General features: G+C 35.5%; 1 protein-coding gene across 7 annotated transcripts in view; it reads right to left on the minus strand.

Moving 5' to 3' along the window:
- Nucleotides 1-2,301: 2,301 nt before the first annotated feature.
- Nucleotides 2,302-23,852, minus strand: part of st18 (ST18 C2H2C-type zinc finger transcription factor) — a 70,386-nt gene continuing 48,835 nt past the window's right edge. For all 7 annotated transcript variants that reach the window (XM_039685026.2, XM_089125614.1, XM_089125615.1 and 4 more), the window contains 16 exons: nt 23,472-23,606; nt 20,995-21,085; nt 19,455-19,547; nt 18,495-18,694; nt 17,239-17,435; nt 12,863-13,108; nt 11,202-11,314; nt 11,049-11,111; nt 10,885-10,953; nt 10,659-10,721; nt 10,239-10,319; nt 7,278-7,499; nt 5,862-5,950; nt 5,572-5,675; nt 5,344-5,487; nt 2,302-4,319 (listed from right to left, as the gene is read on the minus strand). In XM_039685026.2, the coding sequence (XP_039540960.2) occupies nt 4,179-4,319; nt 5,344-5,487; nt 5,572-5,675; nt 5,862-5,950; nt 7,278-7,499; nt 10,239-10,319; nt 10,659-10,721; nt 10,885-10,953; nt 11,049-11,111; nt 11,202-11,314; nt 12,863-13,108; nt 17,239-17,435; nt 18,495-18,694; nt 19,455-19,547; nt 20,995-21,085; nt 23,472-23,606 (2,051 nt within the window). In that variant the 3' untranslated portion in view covers nt 2,302-4,178. The remainder of the gene's footprint in view (nt 4,320-5,343; nt 5,488-5,571; nt 5,676-5,861; nt 5,951-7,277; nt 7,500-10,238; nt 10,320-10,658; nt 10,722-10,884; nt 10,954-11,048; nt 11,112-11,201; nt 11,315-12,862; nt 13,109-17,238; nt 17,436-18,494; nt 18,695-19,454; nt 19,548-20,994; nt 21,086-23,471; nt 23,607-23,852) is intronic.

Below are 23,852 nucleotides of genomic sequence, written 5' to 3' on the forward strand. Positions count from 1 at the left end.
TACTCATAGAAAAGAACAAACATGCCTTCTTGTTTACATCTAAAACACCCACCACGTGGCTATATGGGTTTGCGTGCCAAATTAGTTTGAACATATATAGATATATAGATTCACGGAAGAGTTCTGTTGATAGCATTTGCCATATGTCTGTTGTCTCAGTCTGACTGGAAAACAGTATTCATTTACCATGATGACATCTTTTTTTATTTTTCAATAGACTGTTGATCCCTCAGTCCCCTGTAAGATCCACTGTGTCAAACTCTGTGAAATTGCTATTATGAAACCACTTTAAAATTAGCATGTGTCTACTGTCCATTAATACATAGATATTACGTTTCAACTAGAGGACGATATGCTCCAACATGATTGACTGCGTAATACGTCTTTCCCAGGTTCTGGAAACAAAACTCTACAATGTGGGCAATATGTAACAGCAACAAAATGATCTCAAAGGAAGGGGTCATATCAAACTCCCCTTTAACCCTAAAATGCATAGCAAACTTTGCCCTCCATAGAAAGATCAACAAAGACAGATGCAATAAGAAATGTGTGTGTGTGTGTGTGTGTGTGTGTGTAAGAGAGAGTTTACTTAGCTGTGAGTTTTGTCATCAAACTATTTCATTCATAATGTAATAATTTGTTGTACTAAAAGTCTATTATATCATTAAATACAAGATAATAAATATTACTTACAATAATACAAATTGTTTTGTTTAATATACTCGTATGTGTGCGCAGTATGACAGACACTCATATATACATAAATATATAATAAACACTCATATCATATTTAATACATTAATATAAAGTATTTAATAACAGCCTATTATTTAGAAAATAACTATATTGAGTTGGGCCAACTTAATTTGATCAAATTTAAATTGAGTTGGGCCAACTTAATTTTGGCAAATTTAATTCTAAATATTGATTATTGAGTTGGGCCAACTTAATTTAATTAATTAATAATGGACGCATACAGTAGCATAGTTGCATTTGCATCAGTGTGTGAGTATTGGTGCATTTAAAACTTTGTTAAATAAAGTTGAACTCATTCTTATGCAGTGTTTGCTAATGAGGACAGATAGTGTTAGAGTTTGCCCTGGAGTGGCTGTATTAGTATTAGCCAAAGCCCAAAGACAGACCAGCAGCATCTCTGCTTTTTTCCTCTGATATTTATATTTCTGTACTCGCCGTGAATGTGGTATGTTAACTGTGAGATTCAGTCGAGTGTATAGGTCAGGGACATGGTTAAAGTTAAGCGAAATCAAGACAACACACGTCTGTCACAGTCACGGATCTTTTAGTAATTGTTGGTTTTGTTTCTAGGTGACGTTCAAACAGGAAAGCTGTGCCTCATTTCAGATAATTGGATATAATTTACATCATCATCATCATCAACGCATCAAAGGCAAGAATAAATTGCTCTGATAATTATAAAAAGGCAATTACGAAGGGTAACAAACCAAACACCATATTTACAAGGCACCGATTTCATTTCAGGGCAACAGGGATAAGCAAGGTGTCTCGAGAGGATCTCTTAATGATCTCATTGTCTCGTGATTTAACCAGTCAAACTGGTTCAAACTTATTTCTATTTGCTGAGACTGAAACCATTGACTCGTTTCTCTTTTTGGATACTAGTGTTTCGAATGCAGAAATGAAGGCCTGAAATCTTTTGTGTCTCAAAGTTGGATCCATACGCCATCTGCTGGTAGATATGAAAACAGTTTTGGTCTTGCAATGTCATGAAAAGTTGAATAGCAACGTTTCAAATGTCATGCTGTTCAATTAGATTGTACATTGTAAAATAATACATTGTAAAATTTTGGATTTGGTTTTGAACTCTGATGTAATCAAGAAGCCATTACAACAAAAAATGTCTGTGACGTCCACACTGTCATTCAACCTTTTCACATATTTTTCCAGTTTCTACAGTGAGACTACATGGAATATTTATACTTTTAAAAATATATTATACTATATAGAAATCTATAAAAGTGGCTGCCTCAAATTAAGTACAACCAACTTGTATGTTTGTCATTTCAACTTAAAGTAGTCAACTGACTTGAAAAAGCTGAAAAAAAAATATGAAAATTGCTTAACTTATTTTGATGAGTTGAAGCAATATGTTGTCATAATATTGTACAGTGGATTTGAAACCTCCAAATGTACAATTATGCAAATTTGATCCTAATGGTGATTAAAAAAAGTTCAATGACATGTTAAATACACTCTATAAGTACATATTTTTATATAAATCATATTTTTATATGAGCCACTGTACAATGAGCGCTAAGCAGATCATTTCAATAGTTTATTTCTACCATACACAAACTGTACAACACAGCGCAGTACTGCTTATGAAATTTTAAAAGTGTAAGGAAATCCTGATATACAAACTACTCGAACTAAAAAAAAACAAAAAAACATTTTTTTTTTAAAAAACAAAAACAAACTAAATCATTTACAGTACCGTGTATTTTACTATTTTTTTCTTTCCCACCAAAAAATATTATCACATTACAAAACATCAAATACAAAAAAAAAAGAAAGAAAAAATAAATATTCCTCACAAAACTTCCTGAGCAAACAATCTATGGTTTATAAATTAAAAATTAGCAATTACAAATCATTTAAACAGACATATTTCTAAATTATACAGTAATTTAGGATTTCAAACAAAAACGGATTCAGTACAATTCATTATGCTCGTTTGGTCAGATAATATAGTGTTTTTATTTCCTCTGAATGACCTGCAAATTTGCTTAAACACCGTTTTTGACATCAATGTAAAACTAGATTAAGCCTGCACCGACCACACACTTGTGACCCGCTCAAATGAACACTAAATAACAGAATAAAAGTGCAAAAAGGGTACGTTTTAGTGTTAGAGAAAGCTTTAAAAGTGCCAGAACAAGGCCGTTTGTGATCGTAACACACAGCAAATGCCTCCAATAACAGCGGCCCTGCATTTCAACGCTAAATCAAGTGTCATAATGGAAAGCTTACTCTCTATTGCAGTTGTTTCGCTGTGGATTTGTCCATATTTTAGTGGGTTAAAGACATGAAGTGCTTTGAGAAAAGATCGAGAGCCCACTGTTTGTCTCACAGAAGAAGCCAAAGGTTGAGGAGTTCAGAAAAGAAAATAAAAAAAAGTATTGTGCCTGATCATAAAACACTTCTTTTTTTTTCTTTTTTTTTTACAAGAATATCATTACATACTTAAAATGGCGTATAAACTGTAGGTAAACAGAGTTTAGAGGCTTTTCATTCAGAAAATAAATATACTGCAGAATAAAATGAATCACCATTCACGTAATACTGCTCTACCACAAAACATATCATATTCCATGTACTCATTTACATTTAGGCACATATATGCACACACATGGATGTGCACACCAAAGGCAGTTCATATGAGCAGAAACGGAAATAAATGATGATGTCCTTCTTCCTGGATGGTTTGATTTTTGCTCTGGTCAAGTGTCACTGTACAGTAGTTCCAAGAGTCTAAAATTGGAGATAAAATATTTTTCTTTTCGCTCGCTCGCTCGCTTATTAGAATACAGATTTATGCATGAAAACAAATGATGCCATTTGTGGATTCGTTAAAAAATAACCCATACGGCTCTAATGGAGCAATGACAGCTGCTCACCAACAGGTGGCGCAAGTGGACTATTCTCACATTTGACATCTGCGTTACTAAAAAAAGTAGAAGAAAAAAAAGAAATCATCATCATCATCATCACGAATGCCGGCGAGTTATTGTACAACAAACGCAGGTAAATGTTAAATAAATTAAAATTCACAATATGTAAGATTGGCCTTGCATTTTTGGAGTTGCAGGAACGAAACAGAAAAACAACAATTATGATAGCAATAAATAAATAAATCAATAAATAAATAAGATTACTGTGAGATAAATAGTACCGATGAATAAAGATAATATGCAGCAATAATAGAACAACACGCAAAAGAACAATACGGAATAAAGTCAAGCAAACCATAGGAAATCAATAAGTGCAAAAGGAGGTCAAATCTCACTACAAGGAACATTGAGCTGTAAAAATGTGGCTGGTATTTTTCAGTGCAATGAGTTTGTCGTGGAATGGAGCAATTTAAACGAGACACATCTTGCACGGATCACAAAGCCAGCCCCCCGTGAAAGAGTTTGGCCTTATACGTGGATGCCCTTTATGGCCTGTCTGATGCTGTCCAATAAGGCTTTGCATTCTGGCGAGTACTCGTGCTCTGAAGTGTTGTACATATCCGTCAGTGTGTTCACGTACGCTTCGAAGTTCTGTTCGTTTATCGGACCCTGGAACAGATTCAGGAACGTTCAATTCAGTGTGTTTCATGATGTCATCCCTTCCAAACATGCACCATCTTAGCTCAAATCGTATTAAATGAAAGGAATAGTTCACTTTGAAATTCATTTTTGGTATGTTTTAGTTTACCTCAAGGGCATCCAAGATGTAGGTGTATTTGTTTCCGCATTATTTTCAATTTTGATATTTTTAGGTCAAACCGTTTCGTGTCTGTCAGTCATATAATGGAGGTCTATGGTCACCACCTCAAAGAGCGTGCACAGAGAAGTCCAAATTAAACATGATTTAATGACTCGTAAATCTAAGTACACATTGATGGGCTAAGACACGAAACGAGCGGTTTGAGTGAGAAAACGAACAGTATTTATATCGTTTTTACCTTGCATCCTCAGATCACTTAGATGTTGCTGTGGTTACAAGAGGTAAAAACGATATAAATACTGTTTGTTTTCTCACACAAACCGCTCGTTTCGTGTCTTAGGCCATCAATGTGTACTTACATTTACGAGTCATTACATCATGTTTAATTTGGACTTCTCTGTGCATGCTCTTTGAGGTGGTGACCATAGACCTCCATTATATGACTGACAGACACGAACGGTTTGACCTAAAAATATCAAAATTGAAACTACTGTGGAAACAAAGACAAAGCTAAAACATACCAAAAATTAATTTCAAAGTGAACTATCCCAGTTTAATTAAATTTGATTTGAGCTAAATATTATCCACTTAAGTACCAAGTAAGAGTAATTAACTACAGTACAAGTTCTTACTATAGGGTTAGGGTTTGGTTGAGGGTTAGTTGCATGTAATTATGCATAATTTACTGCTAAGGCAAGTACATGTAACATATCTAACAACTACACTGCAAAATAAAGTGTTACCAACATTAAATTAACCTCGTCTGGCAAATAAATGGTCTTGTTTTATTTTAATAACAGTGGTTATTGTGTGGTGCTTTAGGTAAATAGAGCGGGAAAAGAGCATGTCGGTGTAAACGTGTCAGCGTCTCACCATTTGCGGCAGCTGTATATCTGTGAGACTGTTGATAAGTGCTTGACTGAGACGCGCTAACTCCTTCAACAGACTGTCGTTGTGCTGCTCAATTATCTTATTCTCCTCCTCGATGGTCTTTAGGTTGCACTCCATGGATGAAATCTGTTTTAAAAGCAGAAAACAAGGTCTTTAGCTCTGAATCTACATTACCCACAATCTTCTCGCACAAGTGTAAATGTTATTTACCTGAGTCTGGAGCTGCATCATGTCTGCTTCTATCTTCAGATTGGATTCATTTAGCTCCTTTATTTCATGATCCAAGTGCTGCATGTCTTCATTGTTCTCAATACCTGATTGACAAGAGACAAACCAGGCACATTAATAAACGCGTCTTGCAAAAGCTGTACTAAATGACTCAGGTTCTCTGTTTTTCATCTCAGGAGACGAGCTCAGCCTCACACTATGATGATAATATTAGCAATAGCAGGTCAAAGATTGGAGCTCTTTTGTTCCTTTAAAGCGCTCGAGTTGCTCACCACTGCTGGTTTTGAGTTTGATGGTCATCATCTCCTCCTCGGAGAGCTTCTTCTTGATGCTCTGGGCGTTCAGTGGACATCCTGACAAACTGTAAATGGACAAAACAAAATCTACAGATCAGTCCTAGCTACCTGGAGAATTATAACTACATCAATTAGGAATCATTAGATAATAAGTACAATCTGTGTTACATAATATGATAACATTTTTGGAGACTGTAAGGGTAATCAAATAATTAATAAACCACTGAGGCTGTAGAAATAATATTGGAAACAATATAATAATATAGTCAGTTCTGTAATCTGTATTGACTGTAGTATACTGATATATTTATATATGTATACCATGTATACCAAACTACATGTTTTTCATATTTTGATACATATTTTTACACATTGAAAAAAAAGTCAACCTGTATTTTTGTGTATTTGAAAATTTGTTTTGTGTATTTAAGTGAAAAAATTGTATTGTTTATATTATAAAATGTATTATTACATTATATAATATAACACACACACACACACACACGTCTGTGTGTGTGTTATAATGTGATGATATATTATTATAATATATTTCAATATATGTTATATTTAATATATTGAATACACATATATATATATATATATATATATATATATATATAAAACATGTTTATGATATATATTTGAATAATAAAAAATATAAATATATATATATATATATATATATATATATGGGCTGTCAATAGCATCCAAAATAAAAGTTTGTGTTTACATAATATATGTGGGTGCACTGTGTGTATATATATATATATATATATATATATATATATATGTAAATACACACAAATGCATGTATATTAAAAAAAATATATATATAAAATATTTATATTTATATACAATATAAATTATATATATAAATCTATATACAGTATACACATTAAATTATTTCTTAAATATATACAAACATGTGTGTGTATTTATATATAAAATAATTTTACACAGTGCACCCACATATATTATGTAATCCTAATATATATATATATATATATATATATATATATATATATATATACACCTTTTTATATTTCTTTATATATATTATTATATTATATAATATAACATTTGTATTTAACATAATATACCGGTAATATAATATAATATATTGGTAATATATTATATTATATAGATGTCACAGGTAGAGTACCTGTAAAAGTGAGCGGGTTATAATATATAATATAACATAATAAATATAATTATTATAATTAATATAGTATAATATAAGTATAATATACTATAATATACACAATAATATAATATAATATAATATAGTAAGTACAAAACTCATAGATAACTCAGTTCCCAATAAAAATGTGTTTATTATACAGTAGAGAAGTTTAAAGTGTAATATCAGACTTGAAGTTGTAGTCTCCTCACCTCCTGTGCGTGACGAAGACGTTGTTGGCGTGACCCAGGCCGTTGCAGCCGGGCAGAGGGCAGTGAGGAAGCTCCTGTTTACAGATCTTCCAGGAGAAGGCCGACCCGTTGACGGAGCTCTCCTTCTGCTGCTTGCTGGCGATGGGACAGCTTCCAGCGCTGCGATGGGACGTGTATTTACCCGACACGTGGCCCTGCCCGTCACACCCTGACACCGGGCACCTGAGAAAAGAAAAATACACTGATTTCACTGAAGACTAAACTGCTGAGTTGTACTACCAATAAACATTTTAGACTGAGTTTATGAGCGTTCACATTTATAACAACATGTTCGGAGGGAACAAGGTCATAATCTGCATCACAGGTTGTTTGGTATAGATTTCTGGGTCACAATGCCAAAACACACACAGATGTGACCTGACCCCTCGACATGCTTAAATTAAACCCCCTGCGCAGCCCTCTTTTGTTGTCCTAAACTCAACAGGGCAACACTGTGATTGTCCAAGATAATCTCTTATTTGAGATTGAACTAGTTTCAGAGCTTATAACCGAGTCTTCCTAAACACAAATGAGCCCATATACATTCAGTTGATAATTTGATGGCTAAAACTTCCCCACACCACCGTCGCGCATTTGTCATTTTGTCTGTAAACACCCCCACCCCCTCCCCAACTCCCAATTTGCAGAGTTGGAAGACTTTTCAAATACCATTAAGAAGATTAATCCTGTGAAATGCTGATTAAAAATGTATTCAAAACAGAAAGAGAGAGAGAGAGAAAAAAAGAGGGCTGGAATAATTCTATCGGCACACGCAAAAAAAGAAAAAGAAAAAAAAAGTCTGCGTTTCGTCGGAAACGCACTCCAGTAAATAATTACGGGCATGGAGGTTAACGTGCCGCCGATGGAAAACATAAGCCCCAGCAAGTTGAAGACTAGAGTGGTGAGGAGTTGGCCAATTTATTTTGCTGCTCACTTTCCCCCTAGGTCAGTAATGGAATGACATAAATTGCACATAATTGTTGTGCGTCCTCCACAGGGGGGAAAAAGCACATGATTTGGAGGTGGCTGACCCTTTCCCTGATAGCCCATATTGGAAGAGGTGAGGGGTTATCTGGGATAGTACAAATGGCTTGTCTGCAGGCCTTTATGGGAAAGGTTGTTATGGCAGTTTTGGCTCTAATACACCGACTAAAACAAGACAACATTACGACTCCAACACTGGTCCGGCTCTGGGAATGGCGTTCCTGACCACAGAGATGGGCCATACGGCCGACAATTTACAATAATCTAGCCACATTACAGACGTAACCAGGGTCTGCTTTCTCTGCCTCTCCGTTCCTCCTTTTAATGTGCGCGGACCTGCTACCGTCTAATTCCTAAGCTCTCGTCTTTGCATTAGTAATTAAAAATGAAATGCTAGCCCAGATGCAAAAGTAGGAAAGCCCTGTCACTCTGGGTTAGACTTCGGATTTAAGGCTGGAATCAATTCAATTAATTCCCCCCCAGCCCCTCCATAGTATTATGTTTTTAAAGAGCAAACTACTGCATTAATTGTAATTAAATGAGATCTTACAGGAAAACGAGGAAAGAGTTTTGAGCTCCCTGAATTAAAAAGATTATTAAATGGTATTTCTAGGAAACATTTTCATCTAGTATTCCCCAAAACAACCGTAAAAGTATTATTTTCATGTGCGTTGCTGCTGTGCAAATAATTTGTTTGCTAATAAGTTTTAATTTAAAAAAGAAAATAAAAAAAGTGTATTCTGATGAAGATATTTTCACATTCCATAAATATAAGACCATTAATTAAATTTCTACAAATTTTCAATGAAAGTAAAAGTAAAAAAAGTAAAAAAAAAATAATAATAATAAAAAATGTTATATTTATTTTATATTGTAATTTTTTTAATATATATATATATATATATATATATATATATTTATCATATTATATTGTAAATGTATATATATATATATATATATATATATATTGTACATTTACAATATATCTCGATTATATATTTTATTTTTATATTTTGCATTGTATTGTTTTTGTTTTTTTTTGTTTCTGTTTTTTGGAAAGCACTTTGGTTCACTTTGAAAAAGGACTGTATTAATAAATATTGATTGATTGATTATATATAAGAGAACAATGTGGCATACAGCAAAACAGACTGTAAAAAAATTATATGATCAATAAGTTATAACATGTTCTTCCATAACTTTCAAAATAACTCATAAAAATAAGTTAAGATATTTTTGTTTCGCAAATTAAGTTGAAATTACTTAAAAATCCAAGTTGATTGTACTTAAAAATTTAAGGTAGCAATTTTTTTATAGTGTATTATGTTTTTAGCACTTAATATTTTAAAATAAACTAACAAATTACTATTTTATAGTGAAGACACAGGCATTTCATACATTTAACTACATTTCATGCTAGCTTAATTGAATTTAAATAATTCAATAATACACTCTTAGAAGAAAAGGTTCTATATAGAACCTTAAAAGGTTCTATCAGCGCTACGTATTTGGAACCCCTAAAAGGTTCTATACACTCTTAAAAAAAGGGTTCCTCTGGGTTCTATATAGAACCCTGGGGTTCCATACTTGACCAATAGAACTTTTTACCATATGGTCATTTTTGGAGTTCCATATATGAAGCGGGGGATGGAACCATTTCTGGTTCTAAATAGAACCATTTCTTCTAAGAGTGTAGTTTTCAAAATTGGAGGGGGGCGGGGGCTTTAATACCGTACTTCAAAACAAACAAAACAATGCAACAACATATCTATCATAGTGCATACTATATTTTGTTTCAAATGTTTAAATCTTTCATCCAATAAAGAAGAATCGTTTGGTCAAATGTGGATGCTTTAGTAAACACATCCAGTTTAAAGTGAAGGATTTCTCTAAAAACACCAAACGTTTTGGATGTCATTGTTTTTGGTGGTGTCTTACTTCATCTCCGGCTCTTCTTTGTCCTCTTTGCTTGGCGTGAGCTTCAAGCTTCCTTTCCTGGCACGAGGGCATCCTGACAGACTGGGAAGGAACATGACATATGTGACGAACCTTTCAGAAGTTCAAGCGTGCAGACGCGTGTGTGTGGGAAAGATACCGCGTGATGTTTCAAGCTCTGACACCTGTCGTGTTGCCACTGAACAGGGGTCATTACCTCAACAGCCGTCAAATGCCACAAAGTATTTACTCAATGGCGATTACCCGCTTTTAAATTTAACCCACTAAGCGCCTTTGTTATTATAGCAGAACATCTTGAATTAGAAAACACGGGTGTAAAAATGAGACGTTATGTTGTGATAAAAAGCATGAGCGTTTATGTCATGTAGAAACATAAAAATCTGTGATTATTGAGACGCTCACCTCCTATGAGACGCATAGTTTCCCGTCACATGACCTGAGCCGTCACAACCAGGAGTCGGGCACCTTTAAAAGAAATAGAAATGTATGAGTCACGATTCATATTCCATGTACTGTATATTTTTTCAATTTATTTACATCATCACATTACACTTACATTATTGCTTTAACGTCTCTGTATCTTTAAAAGTAGTTTGTTTATTGAATTGAAACTTTAGCTAATTCTTACTTTAGCTCTTGAGAATTAGCAGCCATTAGTGATTTCAGGGTCTTATCAGCCAATGGGCAACCAGATACACTACAAAAATAAAAGCAGGAGACATAATGTATATTTTTCAAGACGGTTTTGCTGCTCGAAAAATAAAGAGGGTGTCGGCGGACGGGGCTCCTCACCTTCGGTGCGACGCGTAATTTCCTGTCACGTGACCACTGCCATCACAACCTGGTGTCGGACAACTGCAAAGAGAATACGGAGCGGAAGGAACGCTTACAGTAGGCTAATCTAATAATTAATAAGTTCTTTAAGTTCTCAAATCATTTAAGTACCTCATCAGCTCTTTTTTGGTGTCTCTTATGAGCATCTTGTTTTTTGCATTTGCCATGTTAGCGTCCCCATTGTACGCTTTATCCTCTAGAGACGCCTTCTCCAACTGATCCATCTACAAGACAAAGAGAAGTCACTTCAAAATATCATTCTGTAAGCACACAGTCCCTAATAGTCTGTGAGAGGTTTGATTCTGCCTAAGTACGCTTAGTAAAACATTTATCCATTTAAACTCGGCTGTAATCCCTCGTAGTGTTTATGATGGGTGTTAAACCTTTGGATTTACTTACATTTTTTTTTTTATAAGGTAAGTATCTTTGAGAACCAGATGTCAAAGGGAGAATCAGACAAACACACAACTGTCTGGGTTTGTTCTTTGACAATTTCCCAGCTTTTCAGGAACACTTCTTTTCAATTTTGCTGGCACTTCATAACAGACAGAGTGCCTTAAGGTTGTGGCTGACTGAAGGAGATAATTTAGATGAATAAATAGAAAGTTAAGGGCTTTTATGTTGAATATGTTCCTAATGTAGCGTACACCAAAGTCAAAGAGCATTTAGACACTGTGGATGTGGTTTCCTTGGGACATTATTATAATTAGACTATTCATTTTCCACCCAATTCTATTAGAGTTTCATAAAATGATGGGGCCATTAAGAATTTAAAAAAATATTAATTATTAATACTTTTACTCAGCAAGGACAGATTAAAGTGATCAAAAGCGAGAGTAAAGACATTTATAATTTTACTAAATATTTCTATTTCAAATCAATGCTGAATTCCACAAAAAAATTCTTCTTAATCAAATTGTTAAAAACAAAACTGTTTTCAATGTTTTGATGATGATAATAAATGGTTCTTGAGTATCAAATCATCATATTAGAGTGATTTCTGAAGGATCATGTGACACTGAAGACTGGAGTAACGATGCTGGATCACAGGAATAAATTACGTTAAGACTTATTCAAATAGAAATGTTAATAATATTTCACAATATTACTGTTTTCACTGATCAAATAAATGCAGCCTTGTGAGCAGAAGAGACTTCTGTCAAACACATTTAAGAACGTCAGCCCAAACATTTGATGTGTGATGCATTTAAAGGGGTCATTTAAATGTTATTATATTGTTGTCTGAGGTCAACTTATGATGTTCGCTAGGTTTTTGCATTCAAAAACATCAAAATGAATAAGCAATAGGCTATTTTCGACGCTAGTTTTGAGCCCAGGTCAAAAACGCTCGGTTTTTATGGGCGTCTCGCACTGAAGACTTGGAAGTAAACGCCCACTGCACTTTGAAAAACGAGTCGTGTCAATAAAAGCTTTTATTGGACTAACAAGGACGTTTTCAGTTCTAAAACTTACAGGGTATTCTTATAATATGATGACCTCTTAGATGTCAAAAGCTCAAGGAAAATTTGATTTCTCAGTTCATCACCTCTTTAAACATTCATCTTCATGTATAAACTTGAAAATATTTATCTTAAATCGATGGTTCAACTTCTTGAACCTTTGCATTGCACAAAAGGTCCTTTATAGTGGAAAAAGATTCTTTAAATGTTACTTCACAAGAAGAGTAACTGTTCACTGAAAGGTTCTTTGAGAAACACAAGCTTTATTTATAAGAGTGTACCAGTGAAAGTGACAGTCGCTGGCTCTCTCACCTCTTTGTCCTGTTGCACGGGTGTTTTGCTGAAGTTCAGCGGCGTGTCCCAGGCATCCCGCTCATAGAGGACGTGGTAGATGGCTGGGGAGATCTGGAGACCCGCAGCTTTGGCTAGAGAGTGTTCGGGTGGGGTAAAAAGAGCGTCCCCCAACACTGGCATCACAGGAGAGTCTCGCGACTTTTCTCTCTTTTTCTTCATACTTAAATCCAGCGTTCCGTTCTCGTCTACCTCAATGAGCGAGTCCTGAATGAAAGGGAACATAAAAAGCCTTTTAGATTACCGACCATTGATAACTAGAGCACGTTTCTACCAGAAAATAGTGTTTTGAACTCGTCTTCCTATATATGAAATTTATATTTTGTATAAAATCACAACATTTTCTTCTTTTGTCAAATCAACTTAAATGATCTATGTGGTTCAGATAACATAATATTTTGAGTTTCTGATGATTCAATCAATCTACTTTATTGTATTAACTCACTTTTTCCATTTCAATGCACTTAACATTTTAAGGCAACCAGGTTACTTCATTTTTTAAGATAAACCAATCAAAACCCCTAACTCTCATTATTACGATTATGTGCGTATCTCACTCATCCATCCTTGTTTGTGTGACAGACATGATACACAAATTGTGTAGATTGTTACAAACGTGCATGCTTTTAATTTTCTAACCAATTGAACTTACAATTTTTGCCTGACAGACAATAAAATGATAACAATAAAATAGTAGTGGTATGACAATAAAAATAAAAAATAGAACCATCAAAAAAACTTGGATACACTTTCTGCTAGTAACTAACCACCAATACTACCGTTCAAATGTTTAGGGTCAGTAAGATTTTTTTCTGTAAAGCAAGGATTCATTAAATAGATTCAAATTTGACAGCAAATACAATTATAATGTTACAAAAGACTCATATACTGCTATTTTTGAACTTAGGATCTTGAAAAAAAGGTATCACTGTTTCCACAGCACAACTGTTTTCAACATTGATAATAATCAGAAATGTTTATTGAACAGCAAATCAGCATATTAGAGTGATTTCTGAAGGATCATGTGACACTGATGAAAATTCAGCTTTGATCACAGGAATAAATTACACTTTAAACTATATTCAAATAGATAACAGTTATTTTAAATGGTAATAATATTTCACAATATTACTGTTTTAATGTATTTTGATCAAATAAATGCGGACTAAAAAGACTTAAAAAAAATCTTACCAGCCCCCAACTTTTGAAGAGTAGTGCACATACTACAGCAGCTATGGGCTACTTTAAAAAAAATATATATTTCAAAAAAAAAAAAAAATTCATTTTTGCAAAAAGTTTTAATAAATTGTTGTTTTTATGAGATAAATTTCTTACACCTTTATACATAATGTTTATAAATAAAAAAACTAAACCATTAAAATGAAAACAGAAAACACATATTTTGGTAAAAAAATAAAACAGAATTTGAGAAAAATAATAATATAAAAACACATTTTACATTCCCTAAACATGTAATTGTCAAAAAACCTGCGAGTCCCAAAAAAAGCAGAATTCAGAAAAATTAAAAGAGGAAAAAAATTAATTAAAATGGATTTCATAGGGCCCCTTTTCCTAGTGACAACTGGTTTCAAGATGTCACCCACAGTGGTTTTAAGTCACAAGCATTTAAAGCTGTGCGTATCTTAATATCTGAACTTATATCACCAACAGATGTGCTGCTGGTGTGTGAATTCATGTTATTGCGAAGAGTTTTTACACAACTCGTTAACTGCTTAAAAATGTGCCACACCAATTACTCCCCGCGATAGCAAACAAAGGAGAGCTTATCAGGAACTAATCGTGATAATTCAGATTACAAACCAAACATGGCACTCTCTCGAACCAGCTAAAGCGCACCTATAGAGTTGATCCCTGCGCACGATGTGAGTTTTTCCCATCTGATGACATTCTCTCCAGCCTCAGAAACAAGTGAGGTGACATCTTTCTCCCACACTTCCCTGAAACGCTGCAAGACGTCAAGCCGTATTCTTCGAAAAAAGCAAGCGACTTGGCACAAACAGGGCAATCGAGATACTTAACATGCATAAAGACATTTCGATGCAGACATCAGCAGATGACAGATCGGCTAACACTGTTTTATTCATTCGCTCAGTTTGTACAGTATACCTGCTCTCTGCCCACTGCGTGCTGGGACTACGAACGGCCTGTGGTGTGTAGGTGTGTGAAGCGTTTCACGCCATACTTCTGCGAGTTTCTCTCACTTTTATCTGTCTGCTTCTAAAAGGAAAACTTGAAAGCTTTGATCCAAGCTACCAATACTGTACGCCATGTTTATAATTATCACTAGAATATACAGCATTAGGATCCTGTATTGATGTTTTCATTATTTAGAGCATAAAAGTAAAATTACATTTCAATTACATAACAATGAGTGCTTATTATAGTCTTATTTGTTTTTAGCAATATATACAGGTAGTCAAAAGTTTACATATGCCTTGGAGAATCTGTTAAATAAGAGGGATCATACAAAATGCATGCGCTGGTCTGAAGATATTTTACATAAAAGGTGAAAGCTTCCCGTGATGCTCCAGAAGGTAACATGATGCATTAAAGGGTAATTTTTGTTATGTTTTAGCTTACCTCAAGGGCATCTGTGATGTAGGTGTCTTTGTTTCCGCTGTAATTTCAATTTTGATGTTTTTAGGTCAAACCGTTCTTGTCTGTCAGTCATATAATGGTGGTCTATGGTCACCACCTCAAAGAGCATGCACAGAGAAGTCCCAATTAAACATGATTTAATGACTCGTAAATGTAAGTACACATTGATGGCCTAAGACACGATAGAGCGGTTTGTGTGAGAAAACGAACAGTATATCGTTCACAAGTCATTAAATCATGCTTTATGAGGTGGTGACCATAGACCTCCATTATATGACTGATAGACATGAACGGTTTGACCTAAAAACATCAAAATTGAAACGACTGTGGAAACAAAGACACCTACATCCCTTGAGGTGCCCTTGAGGTAAACTAAAACATACCAAAAATTAATTCGAAAGTGAACTATCCCTTTAAGAGACAGGGGGTGAAAACTTTTTGAATTTGATGATCAGGGTCAATTTTACTTATTTAGTCATCCGGGAAACATATATGCGTCTTCTGTTACTTCTGAATGGAAGTAGTGCTAAATGAAAAAATAAAGTGTGATCCAAAAAAATTATTTATTATCCTGTTCAAAAGTTTTCACCCCCGGGCTCTTAACGCATCGTGTTTCCTTCTGGTGTATTAATGAATGTTTGAACTTTTTTTAATAGTTGCGTATAAGAGTTGAGTCACTCAGTTGTCCTCAGTGTGAAAAGATGGACCTCAAATCATACATTATATATAATATATATATAGTATATACAGTATATATAAATGATGAATGATAATAATATACAGTATACTTTTTGTAAATATTTTTATTTTTTATTAATTTAAAAAAAAATTTACTTTTGCAAATGTATAAGCCAGAAGAATTTATATTTAATCATACTAGCAAATTTTTGAGGGAATTTCTTTTGTCTGAGAGAAAAGAAGAAAGAATACAGGAAGTGTCTCAAGCAGGATTCAAATATGCTTTTCCCACATGCACTAACCGCTACGCCAAGACTTGAACATGCTTTCTAATACATTTTTGACAGCACTTTTTATAATGGTTAATTTTTTCTTTAAAAAAAGAGGCTCAATAAAAGAACACAAGTGTAAAACTGATTCAGATATCCATATCCACACTGTAACAAACATAATCTGGTGGCCTATGTAGACTTTTCTTATTTCATTTAAATAAAAGAGTGATGTCTATTAATCCCTCAACCAATTGATTTAATCCAACTTCTCATAGATCGTCTGTTAGAGATCAACGCCAAAGGATCTGCGCGAGCTTATCTAGGATAATATATTACTTAGCAAAATGTCTTTGACCATCTGCAGTGAAAAAAAAAAAAAAACACGCTCTCTCTCTCTCTCTCTCTCTCCTGCAAACAAGAGAAAGCCCCAACATTACCATTAGAGCAAGTACAAATCAAATGCACGGCCACATGTTTTACAAAAAGCCTTATAATTGTCATGGAGAAGGAAGCTGTGATTGTATTCCTCCCAAATCTTTTTGATGTGATTACACAAATTCTCCTTTGTGTACATTAAAGCTTTAGGGGCCAGTGTGAGGAAAAGAAAAAAAACGCTCCCACTCTCTTGTTGTTGTGCCACCAGAGGCAACACAGTTCTCTGTGCCAAAAAGTGTCTTTTGATGTTACTCCTCTTTTTCATACACAAATCACAGTTGTTTCAGAATGACCACATTAAATACCTTTTTCTGAGTGGTCTAATTTGATTACCTTTGTGGATGATGCCAGGGGCCGGCTGGGGGGCAGGGCCTCGCTGTTGTCTCGGCAACGGGTGGAGAGGTTGAGGATGGCTGCGGATGCCATGTTGGACTGGAGGGCGTTGCTTTGGGCTTTATGGCGAATGGGGCTGTTGTCTCCGGGCATGATCATATGACCACCAGGAGCCAGAAAATAAGGGAACTGAGCGGCTGGAAATGGTAGTTAGATTTAGTGCTCAGGTAAAAAAAGAGACAGGGAAAATATTATGCACATAGAGCAACTACAGATCAACATCTATGTAGATAGACAGGTTACAAATATACATAAATTAAGGTTTTATAAAAAAAAAATATATGAATAATTTCTTTTGAGTTGCCTGTCTACATAGATGTGGATTTGTAGTTGATCTCTTCAATATAAGACCAGTTATAATTTGTACCCTATTGTAATAAGTATTATTAATAAAATGTTTTTTTCATAAAAAATGTATTTTCATTTATATTTATCTATGTATATGTATATATATATATATATGCATGTGTGTGTGCGCGTGTGTGTGTGTGAATACATATACAGTATGTTTGACAGCACTAATATAAAAAAATTATATATATATATATACATGCTCACACACACACATTGTAGTACACAATATCAGTTACAGTTAATTCTCAGTACATTCATGTGAATATTATTAATACAAATATTGTACGTATATATATATATATATATACATATATAAATAATGCAGAGACAACTATAAATTGACAATTTGTAAGGTAATTTGATATTATGTTAATATAATGTTCAGTTAATATTATATTAATAATATAATGTTCAATTAACCTTCAAATGGTTTAGTTATAGCTACAATTTAATCTGTATTTCTGAAAAAAATTATAACACATTTCATCTTATACATGTTAATATATATTTCATATATATTTTTATGTTATTTATATATAGAATATATTTTTACAAAATGTGAATGAATGGTGTTTTCATGTGGAAAGCTCACTGCCAGGGTGTTGCTACGCAGTTGCTACGGTGTTCTTAATGGTTTTTAGTGTTGCTATGTGGTTGCTAGGGTGTTCTAGGTGGTTGATTATTGGTCTAAATCAGGTCCTTCATAAAGATTGTCTAGAGCAGACTGTACGGCGCATACAAGTGACTGCACCAAGATGACACTGACAACTAGTTACTTTTTTTAAACAGTAATGTCAGTGCATGCTGGGTAACCTTTGATTTGAAACAAAATAGACACTCACAGTCAGGAAAGTGTGAAGATTCGTGACTCTGGTCGGATGCCATCTGAGCTTGCTTGCCAAAGACCTGGGCGTCAAAACTGGCGTAGTCAAAATGGCCTTTAGTGTACTTGTCCATGTCTTTGGCCATGCTGGCCTGCAACGCTGCCATAGGATGAGCAAATCTGTATGTGAAGTCAAATTTCTTCATGTTTCCTAAAGGTCTAAATATAAAGGAAAAATCAAGACTTCAGAATATGTTTAAAACATGTTTTTACTGCTGCTCATTCTTTAGCATAAAAAATGACATTCGTGTATTTATATATTTAAAAGCTCAAAAAGAAGAGCTATTTTTTGAGCTTGTGAAGAGCTTATTAAATGTGTAAAAGAGTCAAACAGCGGCAGGAATCCCTCCGTCACACACACACACACACACACGAAGATCTGCTGTGAGGAGACATGTGACAGCCCTGATGGGCAACATCGCGACTATGATGAGAGAAATCAGATATGATTGAGCATTCTGTCCTTTTTAGTGACATCACGCCCTGCGTTTGGTTGGTTCACATGTCTTTGGTCCATGTTGGGTTCATATTGCATTCGAACCGCATCAGAGTTCATTTGGAAGCAGACTGAGAGATCTTTTCAGGGTCTCGGTCCGCTTGTTTGGCGTCACCAGGGTTCAGACGGCAGCGTTCACACTTATTCAAATGAACCGCACTAACAGAGCAATCGCACCAGGGTTCGTTTTAATCGAACCAAACACGACACGACAAGTGTGAACACACTAACTCTTATGGGAGTATTAGTAGACTGTGTACTTAACATCTGCTATCTTCTATTATCCTCGAATGCCCTAACGAGAGTTACTTAGGATGTTTATTATTATGCTTCAGAAAGATGATTTTTGATCTTATTTTGATCCTGCTTGATTGTAAAGGAATCAAGACCTCCATAAGATGCTCCTAGATGAAGGTTTATTACCTGGCCATTCTCTCTGCGCTCTGTCTGCACTTTGTGGGCTCCTCCTGCGGTTTGGAGATCTTTTCCGCAGCCGCTATCGGGCAGCCTGAGAGACTGTGTGAAAACAGACATCAGTTAGTGTCCTCCTCAGGTTTAACAACACCTGGGTGCATTAAACAGTAATTGTTCAATTAAAAATAATCTGAGCGTTTCTATGCGATAAACATCACATTGTTTTATAGTCTACTTAAGTTTCATTAATGATTTGTTTGGATTTTTCCTTTGGTCCGGGTAAATTAACATGTGTCTGATGTTTTAAAGGGAATCTATTATGCTTTATACATTTTCAATTCACTTTAGTGTGTAATGTTGCTGTTTGAGCATGAAAAAGGTCACTATATTATTCATCTAGATAAATCCCACACATAAAGGGGCGGGGCCTGGCTGAGTTAGTTAGTAGTGTCAGAGCCCGTCTAACGGAGAGCCTTGGCACTTCCTATTAGCCCCATTGTGCATCACCTTGGTTGCAGTTTCATTAGAATTCCACTGGAGGTGATTGCGGGCGAGTGCAGAATGAATGGGAGTCTATGGGGCTAAACGGCTAAATGTGACTCTTTCACCTGCTTGTCGTTAAATCAACATAGATTTTATTGTTGATTCCGCAAGTTCAATATAGATTATAAGCCAAAAGTGGAATGAACGAGTACTTATGTCCTTTTGATTTCTGACAGGATAGGCTGTTGTTGGCCGGAACACGCTAGCATTCTGCTATTTCGTGACGTCATCACATTTTTGAACAGATAAGTGAACTTAAAAATGCAATTTTCAGCCGAGTGTATTTTCTTAGCCCTCCCTTTTGAATGCAACTTTAAAATTACTTGACAAAAAATTACATCCTGAGAAAAGTGGATTTCTGGGGGTGAAACCCCATTGACTACAATTCATTCTGCACTCGACCGCGAGCGCCCCCACATGGACCGAGACGCGTTACTGCAGCCAGTCCAGAAACCGGAAGTAACCAGCCAGTGCCAATTCTCTTCAATTTGACATTCTCTGGTAGTGTGTTGAAAATTGCAGTTTCGGTAAGGGGCGGGACATTTCCCAAACACGCTCGAAGCGGTTGACCAATCACAACACACTGGTTCAGGCGACCGATCAGAGCACAGTGCACTATTCAAAAGGAGGGGCTTCGTAGATCAGATCGTTACTGACAGACTGGGAAGAGAGGAGCTGCAAAAATGTCAAATATTGGTTTTTGAAACATTCAAGCATGAAAAACTATTAGTAGACGCAAAAACAAAATCAAGACGTTGATAATACGTTCCCTGTGAGGTGCTTTAAAGCATTGCAGCGGTGCAAAATAGAGTAATAATAACACTATGATATATTTTTGGGGATAAATCTGCAAAGCAGTTTAGTCGCCTGGTAATGTTATTATAAACAACATCATTTTCCCTCAGCGACTGCAAAATATAGATGCAAATCTGCTTACAACGAGAAAGGAGGCTTGTATAGAAATGAATAGAGTGTGATTTGTGTAAAAAAAAAAAAACAAGCTCACCTTCTATGCGTGCTACGGTTACTGTTGACATGACCTCTTCCTGTACAGCCAGGGGTCGGACATTTAAGGACGTTTTCGTGCATGGCAAGGACTGAAAAAAACAAACAAAAACAAACTAGATATGTAACTTTACAGATTAAGAAGAGAAATTACATTTAATAAAAATTCAGCATTTTGTGGAATTCACACAAGCAGCTGTTTTTACTGTTTATGCTAACTAAAGTTTTCCATGTGTTTCCCTGTTAGTTGAAATTGTGTCTCCTTTCATGTCTGAACATGCAAAAACATCACGACTACAAACACATTTTGATTACCATTTAAGAGACACACACATATTGTTGAAGTCCTATCCAGAATCCTTAGTAACTTTTCACTCTGCTCATAATTAGTTTGGAGGATGTGCCCGTCTATTTAGGCTGCATCCGCGGGTCCTTTGATTTGCAGAATGCTGCCTCTGGTTTAGGAGTACATGCTTTCATATTGGAGGAAAAAAAGGGGAAAAAAAACTTAATTACAATTTCTGTTCTTTTGTCACATCACTGTTTAATGGCGGTTGTTTGTTGTGCTACTCTCAAATGGAGAAAACAGCGAGTGAACAGTTGTTTCCGGATTGCATGTTTAATTTGCATACCACACGAAATCAAACCCCAGTTGTGTTGACGGCTGAAAAGTTCCTTAGAATAAGAGTAAAATATTTTAAAAAAAAACTTAAAAAAAATATTTTTTGCTTTCAGCTTGCAGTATTATGGTTTTCAAGATAAGTAGCAAATACATGAAATACATTTATGTACATCATTGACATGGAAATTACATATTACATACTTCATGTAAAAAAAAAAAAATTAAATTAGGGACAATTTTTGTCCCTGTGCATATATAAAGTCTGTCTGTCATGAATACTGGCAAATGTAACATTTCTTCACAACCCTCTTAAAATTAACAAAAAAATTAAGTTAATATAATAATAAGGTTTAAAGCTATAATAATAAACCCATTAAATAGGATTATTAGGAACACCATACTAATACTGTGTTTGACCTCCTTTCTTAATTCTACGTGGCATTGATTCAACAAGGTGCTGAAAGCATTCTTTAGAAATGTTGGCCCATATTGATAGGAGAGCATCTTGTTGATGGAGATTTGTGGGATGCACATCCAACGGGGCACGAAGCTCCCGTTTCACTACATCCCAAAGATGCTCTATTGGGTTGAGATCTGGTGACTGTGGGGGCCATTTTACTACAGTGAACTCATTGACATGTTCAAGAAACCAATTTGAAATGATTCAAGCTTTGCGACATGGTGCATTATCCTGCTGGAAGTAGCCATCAGAGGATGGGGACATGGTGGCCATAAAGGGATGGACATGGTCAGAAACAACTGTGACATTTAAACGATGCCCAATTGGCACTAAGGGGCCTAAAGTGTGCCAAGAAAACATCCCCCACACCATTACACCACCACCACCAGCCTGATCAGTGGTAACAAGGCATGATGGATCCATGTTCTCATTCTGTTTACACCAAATTCTGACTATGAATCGAGACTCATCAGACCAGGCGACATCTTTCCAGTCTTCAACTGTCCAATTTTGGTGAGCTCTTGCAAATTGTACCCTCTTTTTCCTATTTGTAATGGAGATGAGTGGTACCCGGTGGGGTTTTCTGCTGTTTTAGCCCATTCGCCTCAAGGTTGTGCGTGTTGTGGCTTCACAAATGCTTTGCTGAATACCTCGGTTGTAACGAGTGGTTATTTCAGTCAAAGTTGCTCTTCTATCAGCTTGAATCAGTCGGCCTATTGACCTCTAGCACCAACAAGGCATTTTCGCCCACATGACTGCCGCATACTGGATGTTTTTCCCTTTTCACACCATTCTTTGTAAACCCTAGAAATGGTTGTGCGTGAAAATCCCAGTAACTGAGCAGATTGTGAAATACTCTGGCACCAACAACCATGCCACGCTCAAAACTGCTTAAATCACCTTTCTTTCCCATTCTGACATTCAGTTTGGTGTTCAGGAGATTGTCTTGACCAGGACCACACCCCTAAATGCATCGAAGCAACTGCCATATGATTGGTTGATTAGATAATTGAATTAATGAGTGTTCCTAATAAACCTTTAGGTGAGTGTATATTTACATTTTTTCTTTAAAAACAGAAGAATCCTGCATTTTCTATCACAGAAAACAAATAACTATTATATGTTTGTAGCACACATTGTAATAGAACGTAATCTCTCTATGTGCTGATTATAATACAGGCTGGTTAGTTAAGCAATCACCATGTAATCTTTCATCCCTCAGTCTCTGTACAACTAAAGCTTGATCATTAGTATGGCATGAATATTCATGGACTGAAAATGATCACAGTGTTGTTATCGCTAATTGTATTTGTTCTGTTTGCATTGTACTGCTGTGAAGGGAGGAAATGTGTCTAATGTCCTCAGGAAGTGATGCGTAACATGAGAACAGACTCACTCTCTGGGGGCACTCTGACTTTGTGGGGACATCCTGATAGACTCCGGTGATGAGGGTAGAGGCCTGTCACGTGACCCGTCCCGTCACAGCCCGGGGTCGGACATTTGATGTCTTTCTTTTCTGTCCGAGGGGAGTCTATAACGCACACACATGCGCATACACACAAACACACACACAGTAAAAACAGTGCTATTCAAGAATGTGGTTATAGTTCCTCCCATCCAGTCACGTCTCTCTCTATGTAAGCTGAAGCGCATCCTGTAAAAGCATGATGGGTGTGTGTATGCATTCATCCGTGACATTAGTTAAGGCTGCGGTCTTACTCGGGGCACCGGTTTCTTAGCGTTGATCCATAGAGAGATTATCTTCAGAGATTACCCA

The sequence above is a fragment of the Pimephales promelas genome, chromosome 22, assembly GCF_988280905.1.
Source record: "Pimephales promelas chromosome 22, fPimPro1.hap1.1, whole genome shotgun sequence".
Classification (NCBI taxonomy): domain Eukaryota; kingdom Metazoa; phylum Chordata; class Actinopteri; order Cypriniformes; family Leuciscidae; genus Pimephales; species Pimephales promelas.